The following is a 15902-nucleotide window of genomic DNA, read 5'->3' as shown; positions in this document are numbered from 1 at the left end:
GTACATTGTGCTAAGTGCTAACTTTACAAATGGTGCTTAAGACTGTTTCTTACAAGGCAATGTCACGTGATTCTAATATGGAAATGCAAACGTGCCAGTACATTGTAGGTGCTTGATCCATATTCTTTGCAAAAGTAAAATGTTTTGTCATCACTCTAGTCTGGCTTGATCTGGCTTCAACAGCAAGAACATAGGTCTAATCTGGAGTGAGTGGAAGGAAAAGCCCTTTCTCTCAGAGAAGTGATCTCCTGTCACCGGAGGGTTCATGGTTATTTCCAACAGTCTGAGAAATTCCAAATACTAAAAGGCTGGAAAAATTGACCAAGAGTTAAAGGAAGCAGTGGATGTTACTTGATCATGATCTCACTTCCCTCCTCTTTAGGAAAGTGAGGGATGCTACCGGAGTTGATATCAACATGCGTGTGGGTGTGCATTCTGGGAATGTCCTGTGTGGCGTGATTGGTCTGCAGAAGTGGCAGTACGATGTGTGGTCCCATGACGTGACCTTGGCCAACCACATGGAAGCCGGAGGGGTCCCTGGGTAAGACCCAGTGTTGATTTCGTTCTTCAGACAGGCAGCATGGTTAGGAATGACAGGTCATCGGGCTAACGATGGAGTGCTCAGTTTTTGATGACTTCATTGCCTCTGTTGGTATCATGTTACTCACACCCAATGGCCCCTCATGTTAAGCGGATAAACATGAACTCTCAAGTCCCTACACTGTGACCCCTCTTGTCCATGGTTCAAAGACTATGAATATTAGATGGTAAAATACACACTTTTACTTATTTGCAAATTTATGAATAGAGACCTGATTTAAAGATGTTTTACAATAAAGTCCAGATATGGCATCTGTCTAAAGCTGTTGACCTCTAAAACCAGTATATTAAAATTAGTAAGGACATAATCCTTCTCTGGGCAGAATAACATATTTCAGTCAAGAGAATCCTTATCCAGGGCTATGGTTGAAAGAAGCATGAGAGCAAGCACTGAGAAAATCTACACTACTATACAGATGAGCTTGTTTCCTAAAATGCCCTTGACATACATTTCAAAAGATATTCTCACAAAAATTCAAGGTTATCAAGTTGCATTTGCTGTAATTCATCACATCCACCATGCAGGCTTCTGTGAGTGAAGAGAAACTCCAAAATTAGTAGCTCATGACCTCTAAAAGCATCTTTCCAAAGCAGTGGTCAACAGAATGTGAACTTTAATTGTGGTCAGTGCTCGCAAGAACATGTAGACTTTCATTCATTTAGTGGATACACTATTTCAGAAATCACAAACAAGTAGAACATTTTTCTTCACATTTATCCTTTTATGTCTTGACTGTGGTTTTAAAATGCAATTTCAGACGTGTTCACATTTCTTCCGTCACCCTGGAGCACTTGAATGGCGCTTATAAAGTGGAGGAGGGAGACGGTGACATTAGGGACCCATATTTAAAACAGCACCTGGTGAAAACCTACTTCGTAATCAACCCCAAGGTCAGTATCATTGTCAAGGGTCTATGATGAAAAGGGAGGAGGAGCAAATTGCTTATATTCATACATGATTTTAGTTAATAACCAATACTATTCTTTGCTACTCTTTGCCCCCCAAATGATTTTAAATGCATATGGAGGTTTAATTACAGAAGATGTTTTGTAATCATGAATTCAAATACTTATTCAGTGAACAGTTGAAATGCATTGCTTGTCTGTAGAATGAGGGTGTGACACAGGCTGCTAGTTCAGCCATCGTGTCTGTTAGTCAGCGTACCCCTTGGCAGATGCTGCATCTGGAAGCCTGTCAGTGGGCACAGCTGTTGATACCTGTCAGTTGGGAAATTAAATAAAGAGAAAATCATTTACCTAGGGCTTTAGAAGGTAAAAAATCTAATTAAGTAAAATTGAATGAACATATAGGAAAAAAGGAGAAAAGAAATATTTGAAAGATTAACAAATAAATACTACATAGGCATGCTTGCAAGATTGCATGTATGTACATGCATGCTTACCTTCCGCAACATAAAAACATTTGCTGCCTGGAAGATGATCCACCCAATACAAACAGTGAGGAACTCTCTCTTATTTCATTCACACCACATTTAGGCCAGATCAGGGGGATTAGAGTTCTCATTCCTTTTAACCCTCCTCAAATTCCTGCCAAATGGGCATTAACAGTATTTACAGATTAAGAATCTGAAGCTTTGAGGAGTTCTGTAACTCTTCCCAAATTACACAGCTGGTAAATGGTGCAAATATCAGCAAGAAAGACCTTTGAACCGTGAAAACCAATATCATAAAATCAACAAGATCAACTTTATGGACATTTACTCATGGTAGCATCCGGGAAGCCCCACTTTCACCTTTGGAGACAAACTTTCAGCTAGCTTGGCAATCAATCTAGTGGCAGATGTGTGGCAAACAGCAGGGACTGGGAGATGATGGCTGAGGGCAGGGGAGTTCAAAAAAATACATGTACAGAGAACATTATGTTGAGGTAAAGAACACCCAAATACGATGTTTGGGGCTATTTAGCATTAGAAACAGCCCCAAATCCCCTACACCTATCACTCTAAAAAAACATAACCATCAAAAACAAGCTAAACAGATCGGCACATTCTGCTTTACGAATTTACTTAATAAAACATGCCCGTTAACATGTCATTATTTTTTCTAAGTCTCAATGACATGTGTGTTTTGCTAGCTGAAAAAACAAAAATCTCTCAAATCAAATAGTGTGTTCCCCAGTAACACTGAAGGAATGAGGACAGAAACCACAGAGGGCAAATGGGGGGACGTTGGGAGGAATGACCCTAGTCCAATGAGGCTGATGCAGAAAGGATTGTGTATGTCCCTGTGCTGTGCCAGGTGTGATGCTTTGTTTCTCACCCCAAGGGGGAACGACGGAGCCCCCAGCATCTCTTCAGACCTCGCCACACCCTCGACGGAGCCAAAATGAGGGCCTCGGTCCGCATGACCCGGTACTTGGAGTCCTGGGGGGCAGCCAAGCCCTTCGCACACCTACATCACAGGGACAGCATGACCACAGAGAATGGCAAGATCAGCACCACGGTATGCCCTCCCCTGCCTCCAACGCCTGAGCGCTGGGGGAAAGCTAACTTCCCAAAACCGAAGGCTGGGCATCTCCTGCCAAAATAACTCCTGTCTGCAAGAGACAAGCTTACCACCTCCTTCTTCTCAGAGAGGCCCTTATGAACAACCATCAGGGTATGAGCGAGCTCCATGCCCATGCTGCTGAGGGTTCCAACCTAGTGTGATTTTGCACTATAGCTTCATAACCCAAGACAGTGTTATTTACAACTGATAGTAGTGATTAAATATAGCTATTTTTTAATTGAGGTTTTAAAAAATAAATTCTATCATGAAGCGGAAAGCCTTGAGGTTTTTAATAAAAAGACAAAGGCATGATGCCCTTGGAGTTTGAGTGGGTATCATCAAGCCCATTGCTGCATTGCCCAGATATCCCGTCTGTGTTGGCAGCAGTGCAGTGGACACTGTGTTATAATTCTGTGTTTCCCTCCACTTCCAGCATATGAGAAAGCACTGAACTCCTTACACCAGGGACATCTGCAATAAGATGGCTGAAATAGAGATGGAAAATAGAAAGGCCCATAGGAGGAGGGAAGAGTAAATATAACCGAGTACTTAGGATGATCCCCATAGGATTGTTAGGTTTTAAAACTATCTGGAGGTTAAATTTCATGTATAATGCTATTAACTGTGCTAAGGATGCAGTTACGGTTTTTAAAAATGTAATATTATGTAATTCTTATTGTCTAATGAGAAGGAACGTGCCAGTTGTCAGGTGAAAGTGGAGTTTTCCAGTCGCCCTGGGTCCCCAGATGTTCCAAGGTCTCCAAGTGACACTCACACACCCAACAGGCCAGCGTTCAGCATTCGTGTTTTGGCTTAGTTGTATTTCTTCTCCCAACTTCTCTTCATCTTTTTCCAATTAAAAAATAAATGTGACTGTCAGACAGAAGACCATGACCTGTCAGATAATCAGTAAGAGAGCACAAGTCCTAGTGTTTGCATTTTAATAGCAAGAGAAAGATGATAGACAGAAAAAACAAATAAATGAGGCCGGGCGTGGTGGCTCAAGCCTGTAATCCTAGCACTCTGGGAGGCCAAGAGGAGTGGATCACCTGAGATCAGGAGTTCAAGACCAGCCTGGCTAACATGGCAAAACCTCATCTCTACTGACATACAAAAATTAGCCAGGCATGGTGGCGGGTACCTGTAATCCCATCTACTTGGGAGGCTGAGGCAGGAGAATTGTTTAAACCTGGGAGATGGATAATTGCAATGAGTCAAGATTGCACCATTGCACTCCAGCGTGAGAGACAGAGGAAGACTTTGTCTCAAAAAAAGGAAAAACAAATAAATGAATGAGATCACGTGAGGTGCTGATGAGGGCCATAAAGAAAAATTAAGTGATGGCATCCAGAGTAAATCGCATGGCCCACTCTGACAGGTCAGCTGAGAGGGTCTCAGAGAGAGAGGAGTGGTTGGGAAGAGAAGGTAGCTGAAGAACAAAGGCAGTGACCCAAAGATGAAAGTGAATTTGGTGTCCCCTGGATACAGAGTAAGCTTCTGTATCTGAAGCATCATGAACAATAAGCAGAGGGAGGTTATGGGGTGAGATGCACCACGGTAAAAGCTTGTATTGCATTCTGTGTGCAATTAGAAGTCGTGGAAAATCTTAAGCGAGGGATGGTCATGATATTATTTAGACTTTGGGAAAATGTAGCAAGAGTGCAGGGGTCCCTGGTAAGAATGATACCCTCTTATGCTAAGAGGTTAGCCATGGAAGCAATGAGAAGCAAACACAGGGGCTAACATAAAAGTAGAGCCAATAAGACTTGGCAATAGGTTGGATATACATGAACATTAGGAACAGAGATGCATCCAGACTTTTTGGTCCCATAACTGAAACAATTATGATGCCATTGATTGAGCTGACAAATACAAGGGGAACATCAGGTTATTTCAGATGGAAAATTAATGCTTTTCTGCTGGACATCTTCTAATCCATAGTTAAGTGCTGCTAGGATGTAGATGGCTGGCTCTGCACATCCAAAACTCATGGGACAGGTCCAAGATGGAGGCATGCCTGTGAACATCATCAGATTGTAGATGATATTTGAAGCAGTGGCACTGGATAAAATCATCAAGAAGAGAACAATTCAAGGAGGGAGGCCTGGGGCAGCTGGGGCCTTTCAGCATTTAGATCTGTTAGAGAAACTGCATCCTAGAGCTTCGGTATCCAACCAGTGAAAGCCTATGCTCCTGTCACGCATGAAAAACACTAATTTGGATAAGTTAGCCTCAGTCTTGCTGTTAGTACTATTTCTGATAACTTCATTTCCTGTTGAGATTTATTGTACATCAGCAATTTATTGGTTGATTGGTTGGTTTCTAAGAAATAAGAATCATATATAAATACTTGAATATGATTTCCTGTGCTGTTTTTCATGTGTTTCTGTGGGGGAAAAGGCCTACTTTTCCAGGTATGTTGTTGTTGTTGATTTCTTATCAGCCTTTACCGTCCTAAACATAAGGGTGACTGTCTCTTTTATTACCTGAGCCAGAGACCCAGGAATGGTTTCAGTCTGACTTTAACCTGGTGTTATGTGTTGATAAAGATGCCTTCTTCAAGATATGGCTAGAACCATGGAATGCCTCAACTTCAGGAAGTTGTTTATAAAAATCAAAGGACCTCTTGAGCAAACTCTATTTTCTTAACCACCTGGTCCCACCTGTTGCAGGTTCAAAGCCAGGCTTGGATTGCCTTAGCAGTAGTATAGCATATTTTAAGGAAGCCCCAAGGCTTTGGTGATGCATTAAGCCCAAACCACGTTGACTTAACCATGTGTCTCACTCACTTTCAGAAAGACCCCATTGGAGTTTTCACTTATAAATTCCAGAGCCAAACAGCTGACATTGCTGAAAGTGATTGCTTTATCCAATCCCCTATGCAGAACTCCATTCACTCCTAATTCAACATTGATAGAGCTCTTGAATAATACATTACTGTATGGAATGAAACTTGGAGCTCAATTACTTTATCAAAAAAATCTTTCCTTTCCATAGGCTAAATCCATATCCTAATATAACCTTGGAAATTAAAGCAGCAAACAAAAGTTTCTCTGGAACAGTTTCGTTCCAACTTTTATTTTCATTCCCACCATAAATGTGTAAAGGCGGATCTTTCCTTGAAAACCTATTACTGAATATCTGACCGTGGGCTTTCCACTGATAAATTCTGACTGTCTCTCTTCCATTTCTCTTTCGGGAACTACCGGCGCCCCTTTGCCGATTTCTTCTTTTTGTCTGACGGTTTGTGATTTCACATACTTACCCAATGGTATTACTTCTTAACAGGCCAATTCAGTGATGGGGATGACTATAGATTTTATATTTTTGTTCTTTCTAAAGCATTTTCTAATATTTGTCTGATACCAAAGTCCATTTTCACATGGTTTTAAGTTACTGATGGTAACTCTGAGACCAGTCCCCAGCAGGCCATTGTTCGAAATCAGATCTGATAATAGCAGACTGTAAATCTTAAAACTCCAGACAGCAATCCTGATGCATCCAGCATCCAGAGTTTAGAGACTATACCAACATTCCAGAGATGAACTGAGTTTACACCTTGATTCATATTTAGGATTAAGCTTTTTTTCTCCACATGGGTAATGAATTATTTGTTAGCTAAATGTTACTGTTTATGATAAAAAGAGGAAATATGTTCTACCTCATTAGCACTGCAACATTCTTCTTGAAACATGTTTTTGACAATTAATAACCCTTTTTTTCTCAATATAGGATGTACCGATGGGTCAGCATAATTTTCAAAATCGCACCTTAAGGTATGGTATCCCTTTGACTATCTGATTTTTAAAAGCTTATTGCTCTTTATTCACTTCTGAGAGTAATTATCATCAATTATGGTAATTTCAAAGGCTACTTCTTCTGAAAGTGCAACTCCCTGTGAAAAGCCCTATTAAATTGCTTTCAGCTTCTAAAAATAGAATCATTGGGGTCTTATTGTGAGAATTAAGAGCGGGAGAAGGAAAACCACCTGGTACTCATTTTAGAATGTTAAACTCTCTGCCTAAGGTGGCTCTTGTTAATCTTAATGTGTGGTGAAAAACTGAATTGTCTTAAAAATGAGTATGTTGCTTAAAATTATACTTTTCTGCCTGTAATCCCAGCACGTTGGGAGACTGAGGTGGGTGGATCACTTGAGGTCAGGAGTTCAAGACCACCCTAGCCAACATGGCAAAACCCTGTCTCTACTAAAAACACAAACAATTAGCCAGGTGTGATGGCATGTGCCTGTAATCCCAGCTACTAGGGATACTGAGGTATGAGAACCTCTTGAACACAGGAGGCAGAGTTTGCAGTGAGCCAAGATCGTGCCACTGCACCCTAGCCTGGGCGACAGAGTAAAACTGTGTCTCAAGAGAAAAGAAAACAAAGAAATTATACTTTTCTGTTGAATTCTAAAGATAAATGCAAGGTAATTCCAGTGTATCTCTATTGAAATAAAGGGCTACCCACTCTGCTCAAAAAAAAAGAAAAAAGCTTCTCACAAATGTCTCCACATGCCCTGTCACCGGCCGCTGTAAAATCCCCTACACTAACCCCCTTTTTTCCCCATGTTCTTCAGTCTTTCGGGCTCAGAATTTTACTTTAATATTGGTGTGGGAGGTAATCAAATCAGTATGAGGACATTCAGATAACCAATGTAAGACATAGTCCCAAATGCTAAGCCAGCCTTCCTTTCTCCACAAAGAGGTCAATTTATTGGACCTATTGATAGTTTTATGGAAGCTAAGGAAAAATATGAGCTCTGAACTATTTTCTGTAGGAAATGAATTGTATCCAAGGAAAAATGAAACAGGTTGTCACCTGCTGAAACAAGGCAACCATGCACATTAGCCCGGTATCCTTCTAAGTGGCTGTTGGGATGAGCTCTAATTCAGACTCTGTGCAAAATTTGACATTTTAACATTGAGATATAATATTCACAGTCTTTATGTTATGAAGATAATCTGGTTCTTGAGCTTTTGAAGAATTATATTTAAGTGGCATATGCTGTAATAAAGAGAACTTATATAGGAGAGCCCATAGGATACCCAGAAAAAGCACAATGCCTATAGCCAATAACATGCTAGCACATCTATGAGCAACTGACCACAGAAATTTCATGGAATTCCTTTCACTTTCTATTCACTGTCTCTTCTGTTATCTGCCTCTCCCTCCCAGAAATTCTGCTTTAAGGGTCTATTTATTGAAGTTACAATGGGAAAAGTAGTGTCATGGAACCCCAGTATTGCGTTGGGCAATGTCATCTGTGATGAGTGCTGTCTGGAAGACAATGATAAGAAGCTGTTGTTTTTATTTGTGCTGGGCTATAGAAACTCTAATTTGGTCTCTATAGCATTACTGCAAGGTAGACTATGTTGCCATTATCATTTTAAAAGGGAAGAAACTGAGGCACAGATGATTAGGAGAATACCAGAGTCACACGGCTGGTGGAGATGAAGCCAGCATTTGTGCCCAGGCTCTGTAACTCCAGAGCAGGTATTCCTAACTGCTCATCAGGCTTGCCTGCTTTAAAGGGCCTCTTCCATATTTATTCCATTTGTCTCTGCAGTTGTTGATCATTGGTGGCCTCAAGCCCCTCTGAAGAGAACTGCAGTTCTGAGTCAGACTTACTCCAGGCTGCCTGGGCACTTCCAGGCTTTGTAACACAGACTGCCTTATGATACCTGTCTGAGCCTCCTGCCTGGCCCACACACTCTAGGCATGTGTCCCCTCCTGTGCCTGCATGGACCTAACAGCCCAGGGAAATGTGGTAGCATGAATCTGGGGAAGGAGCCGGGGAGACAGAATGGAGATGCGTTGGACACAGGGACTGGGGTCCTAGAGCAATGAGAAGGCCAGTGGTGGAGGCCAGGGAAAGGTGCTAGGACGGGGAGATGAGAGATGCTGGAAGTCAGAGGGAGAGAGTCCTGGAGGCGAATCAAGACTCCTGGTGGGGAGGTCATCAGCCCCAGGGGCCTCATCATCCCTCCCATTTTAGCAGAGGGTGCAAAACTGCAGAGACAAGAAAAGTGTCTGTATGTCAAGAATTATTGTCCAGATAATTAGTGGATTCAAATAATGCACAAAGCATGCACTTATCAGCTACTACGTGTGTCACATTATAGCACTGAGCTCTCTGCAGGCATCGTCTAAGCAAATCCTAAAGCAGATTAACAAAGGCAATACCTTGTTAGCACTGGACAAAATTATCAAAGAATTACATTTTCCTGTAAGCCTTAACGTACTTACACTGCTCCTTCTTAGACTTTACAGAAGAGAACGCCATTTAATTGAAGTCAAGAAACTCAAGTCTAGATATGGGATTGTTGAAAGTTAAATGAAGGGTCTAAGGTCCTACAGGTCTCAGCTATAAATAAGAATGTTCAAGCCATACTAGTTGGTGGGTAAAAGTTTCCTTGCTTTTTAAATTTTTTTAAGGAATATAAAAATTGAGTTGCCTTTTTCAAACAACGTGGAATTTGATACCAAAACCTCTTAATTCAGTTGGCTCAATATCTGTGGGCGGATCACTTAATACAATTCATTTTATTTTTTTAGCCACGACTGCTCTCAGCCTGTCTGAAGAAGACAGGACCTGAAGGCACAAATTCAGAAACACAGAATGATATAATTGGAAAACTTATCCATCTCATTAATGATGATTCTGTGAGATTTAATTACAGATAAATGTGACATTGCATATTTAATGCTATTCTTATCTATATGTAAAGGCAATTCTGAACTCAGAAAAGTGTGTTTTTTTAATTTCAGATTAGATGCTCTATTTATTTGTAGACTAAGCAACCATAACAAACATAATTCATGCCTAAACCAAGATACAGGCATAGCCTTGTTCAGGTCAGCAGGCTGTGCTTTTAATCTTTGCAGTGGATGTTTAACTTCTAAGAATAGGTACTGTTTTGGTTTTCTCCTGACATCATTCTCATGCAAATTGTCAAATAACCTTGAAAAGCTCTTACTATTTGGCACAATTTATTCAGAAAGCATCTTATATTATGGCTAAAGATTATTTGCTTCTAAAACTGAGATGATCTACAAACAAAAGTGGAGTTTTCTGTGAATAGTGCTTTGAAAACTGAGGAGCATTTAAATATATACAATCAAGCTTTGGTATACCTAAAATAAGACTGTAGTTCTGCACAGTCTTGAAAAATGACCAAGAATAACACAAAAAAGGAATGACTATTTTGTCAACCAAGCCACATTTTTACAGGGAAATTTCTAGAATGAATATATTCTATCATAAAATAAAGTTTATAAAGGCAGCAAGTCAAAAGCTAATGCATCTCTTACGAGAGAAAGTTTTCTTTTATCTCAAACACCAAGCATATGTCTTTCAGTGTTGCTTTGTAAATGCCTAGTAAATTTCACTGTGGGTGAATAAGGCAACATTTTTACTATCCCAGAAACTTCAGTTATTCACTCAATCCAAAGAGAGGCTGGATGTTAATAGAGAAAAGCCTGCTCATAGACTATCATTTCTTTCTACTTGATTGTCGGAATTAGACAGGGCTTTGGACATCACAGAAAAAGAGCCTTACTGACACAGAAAGACAGATTTGGCATGTTCTCACTCATATGTGGGAGCCAAAGAAGTTGAACTCATGGAGGTAGAGAGTAGAATGACAGACACCAGACACCAGGAAAAGTGTGTGGATGGAAGATGGGTAGGTAAAGAAACATTGGTTAGGGCATCCCACCTTTAGTTGAATAAAATAAATAAGTTCTAATGTTTGATAGCAGAGTAGGGTGACTGTGGTTAGCAACAATGTACTGTGTAATTCAAAGTAGTCAGAAGAAAGAATTTGAAATGTTCCTAACACATAGAAGTGATAAATACTCAGGACGATGGATTCCCCAAATACTCAGATTGATCATTACCCATGTATGCAACAAAGTATCATCTGTACCTCATAAGGATTGAAAATATTATGTAGCTCTAAAAGATAGGCTTAGTATTTGTTTTACTAATAATATTCTTACCTATAATATTTCCATTTTCATGTAGAACCAAGTCACAAAAGAAGAGATTTGAAGAAGAATTGAATGAAAGGATGATTCAAGCAATTGATGGAATTAACGCACAAAAGTGGGTACATTTTCATATTAAATTATCATTCGTCTTTTATTTCAAACCCTATTATTTAAAATAATGTCATAGGTTCCAAATGTGTTTTATCATAGGCTCTGCAGTAGTTAGCATGACAAAGCCAAGTTTCTGAGACAATTCATTAATTTCACTTCAGTTGTCCCTGAAAGAGCTTCTGTTAAATGTATTTCTTTCATCTTTTTAAAAATATTTAACTCTTCCTAAAAAATATTACCAAATCAACTGTTGATAAATAACCTGAGGTATAATTGGAGAGAGAAACATTACGGCATGATGTGTTCAACAATTAATATTTTAAAAAGATAGATTCTATATGGGTAAACTCTTCAAATTTTAGCATGTGGTACTATCCATCCAAAATGCATGTGTTCTTACTACAAAACTAATGTTGAGATACCTGTGTTCTAAATCCTGGAAGAGAATTCACATTGGTGAGCAGTGAGAGTAAGACTGATTTCGGGGGCACAAAATGTCATTCAGCCTCTGAAGCCAAGAATTGCTGTTACGGTGTTAAATGGTCCAGAGTTGTGGCAGGGAAACAATTTGAAGACGACGATGCCTTTCTCCACCTGGACAGAATCATTGTGTTCATCAGCCTTCGTGGTCTCCCTGAGTGTGTGTGTCATAACTGAACCCACGGAGAGCAGAAAGCACATGGCTTAGTATGGTGCCTGGTGCACATCAGACACTCCATTCATGTGTGTTGAGTTGAACTGTAGTGAAAACATTGGGAGGTCCAAATGATAAAGCCTTCACAGAAAAGCTTCCATACTTATGGAAACCTATTCAATTTTTTATCATGAAAGCTGACTCTTGAAAAGTGTAAATGATTTTCACCTAGAGCTCTTTGTCTCCAAAATTAAGTTACAGCACCTCAAATAGTACATGGCTCTGTGAAATGCATGCCTGTTTTAGATTGTTCCTTGTATATTTATTATAGAATATTTACAGGGCTTATGAAAGAATTGCATGAGTGTGTTAAGTGTGTATGTGGTGGATGTGTGCCTTTGTGTCTGAATGCAAGTGCATATTATCTAAGCAATAAAGCATCTTGGTCAGGCAAGAGTTGCCATTCAGATGTGCTGGAATGCTGAATTATTACCTGTCTAGAGACCCTTCATGTACAACAAGTAGGCAAAGCCTCCTTCCTGTCAAAGAGTACCCAAGGCCCCCGACCTGGACCAGTGCTCTGCTTTGCCTGCTGCTAAGGTCAGTGCAAAAAACAACCTCACCTCTGCCTCAAACCATCACACACTGAGAAATAAATAACTTCCTGGAATCTAACAGCAGCTAAAACCTAGGAAGGCTCCTGGTTTCATAAAATATAGGTGTAAGAATGCATTCATTTAACCAGAGGAAATAGCAACTGATACTCTGTGACTTACAAGAATAAGACACAAGATGAGAAGAAAGAGGCAATCTTGTTCTTTGACAAAAGTTAGCAAATAATAATAATAATAACAGTAATATTTAAAAAACTAATTCCTAAAGTCAACCTCAGCATGTGTTCATGCAGGACACCTACCTTTTTAAACTATTTTTGTATCCACTCACCAAACAAATCATCAGAGAGTGCCACCATTGGCTTTGCTTTATTGTTGGTAAAGTTGCTTTTAGATTGAGTGTTTGCTTTGCATCATTTAGTATTCAAATACATGCTGAGTTAACACCTTACATTTTAATGCAGTTTTATTCCAAAGTAATGCTTGGTGCTGGTGTAACTGCTTATGTTGTAATTTTCCCAACATGTTTCAGAAGTCAAATAGAAAAAAGTGTGCTATACTCAAAAAATAAGAGGGAAATTTTTCAAATGGAAGCTCTTATGCATATATTTTTAATTAACTCAGTCACACATTGTTATACTTTCCTCATTAACTCATCTTGTTCTCTGATATGAAGTTCTGATCTTTGAATTTTCATTTGAGGATTCAACTGGGGCCCCAGGCTTGATGTATCATTCATTCCTGCTATTGGCATAAAACAGCGATTTCTATGCAGATTTTTGCTTATTCATTCACTGATGGATTGAACACGTGTTTGTTAAGAGATGACTGAGGTCAGCATCTGCTCAGCCTTCCCCGAGTGCATGCCGTGGTGGTGGGGAGCTCTCTGGTGTCTTGTCTTAGAAGGACTCCAAAGAGTCCTTCTAAGCAGGACTTCTAAGTAGTCCTTCGGATCAGAGTCCTACTCTTAAGAGCTCATTTAACATTCATTTCATTCTTAGAGGATCCATCTTCAAATACAGCCACACTAGGAGTTAGGCTTCAACAGATAGACTTCGGTGGGGGACACAAATTTGCAGTTCATAACCACCATGGCATGTGTGTACCTATGCAACGATCCTGCAAGATCTGCATATGTACCCCAGAACTTAAAGTACAATAAAAAAAAATAAATAAATAAGAAAGCGGTCTTCTCGCATGGTATCTACTTTGCGACAAGGACTTGCTTTCTCATATTCCTGAATAATTCCGGGTGCAGATATGGGTGTACCCATGCCCCTCTAGTCAACAGAGTATTCAGAATTTCCTTTATTTTCCTTAACCTCTTGATAAAACAAAACAAAAACCTTCATATAAATAAATAGAGAATCACTTATTGTGATACCCCAGGATGAAGTTGGCTTTCTTCATGCCATAGACTACTGGGATCGTAAAAAGTCAGGAGGCCGTAAATCAAGCAGACACACATTCCCTCTCCCTTCTCTCCCCTCCTTTCCCCTCCACGGCTCTTCTCTTTCTCTGTAGTTTCAATCCCCTGCAAGTAATAGTCGACCTGATCAGCACACACAAATTTATTCCCTTCCAAATATCCAAATCACATTTATAAATCTTTCTGTTTTCTACAAGTCAAAATATTCCCAAGTAGACTGCTGATAAATAACCTGAAGTATAACTGGAGAGAGAAAAATTATAGCATGATGCATTCAGCAAGTAATATTTTTAAAAGCTAGATTCTATATGGGAAAATCTTCACATTTTAGCATGTGATACCATCCACCCAAAATGCAACTGATCTTATTGCAAAAGTAATGTTGAGATACCTGTGTTCCAAATCAGTGGTTGGAGCGGAGCCACCTCAGAGGATTCACAGAGGTGATTAAGTGTGTAGGAGGAATATAGTCATCTTTAACTCTAAAGACAAGGTGAGGAGAATTAGGCCCATCTGTCATTGCTGCAAGGGAGAAGACCCAAGCCAGACCCAGCATGCTGTGGGAAGGGAGGCGAGGGTGTCCACTGGTGGGGACTCAGTCATGACCCCAACACAGATCTAGCACTGGGGCTAAGAAGCACCGCAGAGGCTCTGGGAATTCAAGGCAAGCAAGCCTGAGCCTGAGGTCACAGGCCATGGAAACGTAGACTGGGCACATGCGGGCCTGACCGGTAAAGGAGGCACTGATTTTATTTTCACTTCCTAAATTTCACTCTCACTCCCAAGCTGACATTTTCCAGGAGCATTTTTAAATTATATTTTTTCTCAGTAAAGGAAATACTGTTTTTATTAAGTTACCAGCATACATTATTCATAGTTTGATAAAGACACAGTTCTGAAAGTGAGTATAGTTAAAATTTATCTTAATTTGTATTTTCTGGTCCTTTTCACGTTAACCAATCTTTGATTTCTCCATCTAGTCTTGTGAAACAGAATAATAGTTCTGCAGCTGGTAGAGTAATAAGAAATACCAAAAAAAATGTTTATTTCCCTAAAGCTTATACCCTTGAATCAAAGAACTATGTAGCCATAAAAAAGAATGAGATCATATCTTTTGCAAGAACATGGATGGAGGTTGAGGCCATTACCCTTAGCAAACACAGGAACAGAAAACCAAATATTGCATGTTGTCTCTTTTAAGTGGGATGAGAGATGAGATCACATGGACATGGAGACGGAATGACACACGGTGGGGCCTGTCGGAGGGTCGAGGGTGGGAGGAGGGGGAGGATCGGGAAAAGTAATTCATGGACACCAGACTTAATAAAACAAACCTACAGCAAACTCCCATGACACAAATTTTACCTATTTATCAAACCAAATAAATTGGTTTGATAAATAAATTTTGGCCAAGCATCATGGCCCATGCCTGTAATCCCAGCACTTTGGCAGGCCAAGGTGGGTGGATCACCTGAAGTCAGGAGTTCGAGACCAGCCTGATCAACATGAAGAAACCCTGTTTCTACTAAAAATACAAAATTAGCCAGGTGTGGTGGCACATGCCTGTGACCTCAGCTACTTGGGAGGCTGAGGCAAGAGAATCGCTTGAACCCAGAAGGCAGAGGTTGCAGTGAGCTGAGACCATGCCACTGCACTCCAGTCTGGGTGACAGAGACTCCATCTCAAAAAATAATAATAAAGTAAAATAAACTTTTTTTTTAAAGAGGTACTTTTATTGTTCTCACTTTTAATGGTAGTCTAGAATACATTACTGACTTCCCTGCCCCAGTTGAAAGTGCCCTTTGATAGTTTAGTTTTCTGAGATGTTCAAGCTAATCAGGGTATGTGTCTGGCAGTGAAAGTCTTCCAAACTGATGAGGGGCGCCAAGCAGACCTGGGGTTTTCTTCCTCCTGTGTGTGAGTATCCTGGGTTCACTTGTCATTAGCCATATTGCTAAAGATCAGACTTCACTTCAAAACCCTAATCCAAAATCAGGAGGAGGCCACACTT

The 15902-nt window shown here is 40.1% G+C and overlaps 1 protein-coding gene across 1 annotated transcript in view; it reads left to right on the top strand.

Annotated features, from left to right (window-relative positions):
• ADCY2 (adenylate cyclase 2) overlaps nt 1-15902 on the top strand; it is a 445240-nt gene that overhangs the window by 317746 nt on the left and 111592 nt on the right. The window contains exons 8-12 of the mRNA XM_003932504.4: nt 383-541; nt 1359-1491; nt 2887-3063; nt 6841-6884; nt 11138-11218. Coding sequence (XP_003932553.2) covers nt 383-541; nt 1359-1491; nt 2887-3063; nt 6841-6884; nt 11138-11218 — 594 coding nt within the window. The remainder of the gene's footprint in view (nt 1-382; nt 542-1358; nt 1492-2886; nt 3064-6840; nt 6885-11137; nt 11219-15902) is intronic.

This window comes from Saimiri boliviensis, chromosome 1 (genome assembly GCF_048565385.1).
Source record: "Saimiri boliviensis isolate mSaiBol1 chromosome 1, mSaiBol1.pri, whole genome shotgun sequence".
Classification (NCBI taxonomy): domain Eukaryota; kingdom Metazoa; phylum Chordata; class Mammalia; order Primates; family Cebidae; genus Saimiri; species Saimiri boliviensis.
This window is presented reverse-complemented; position numbering and strand designations above follow the sequence as displayed.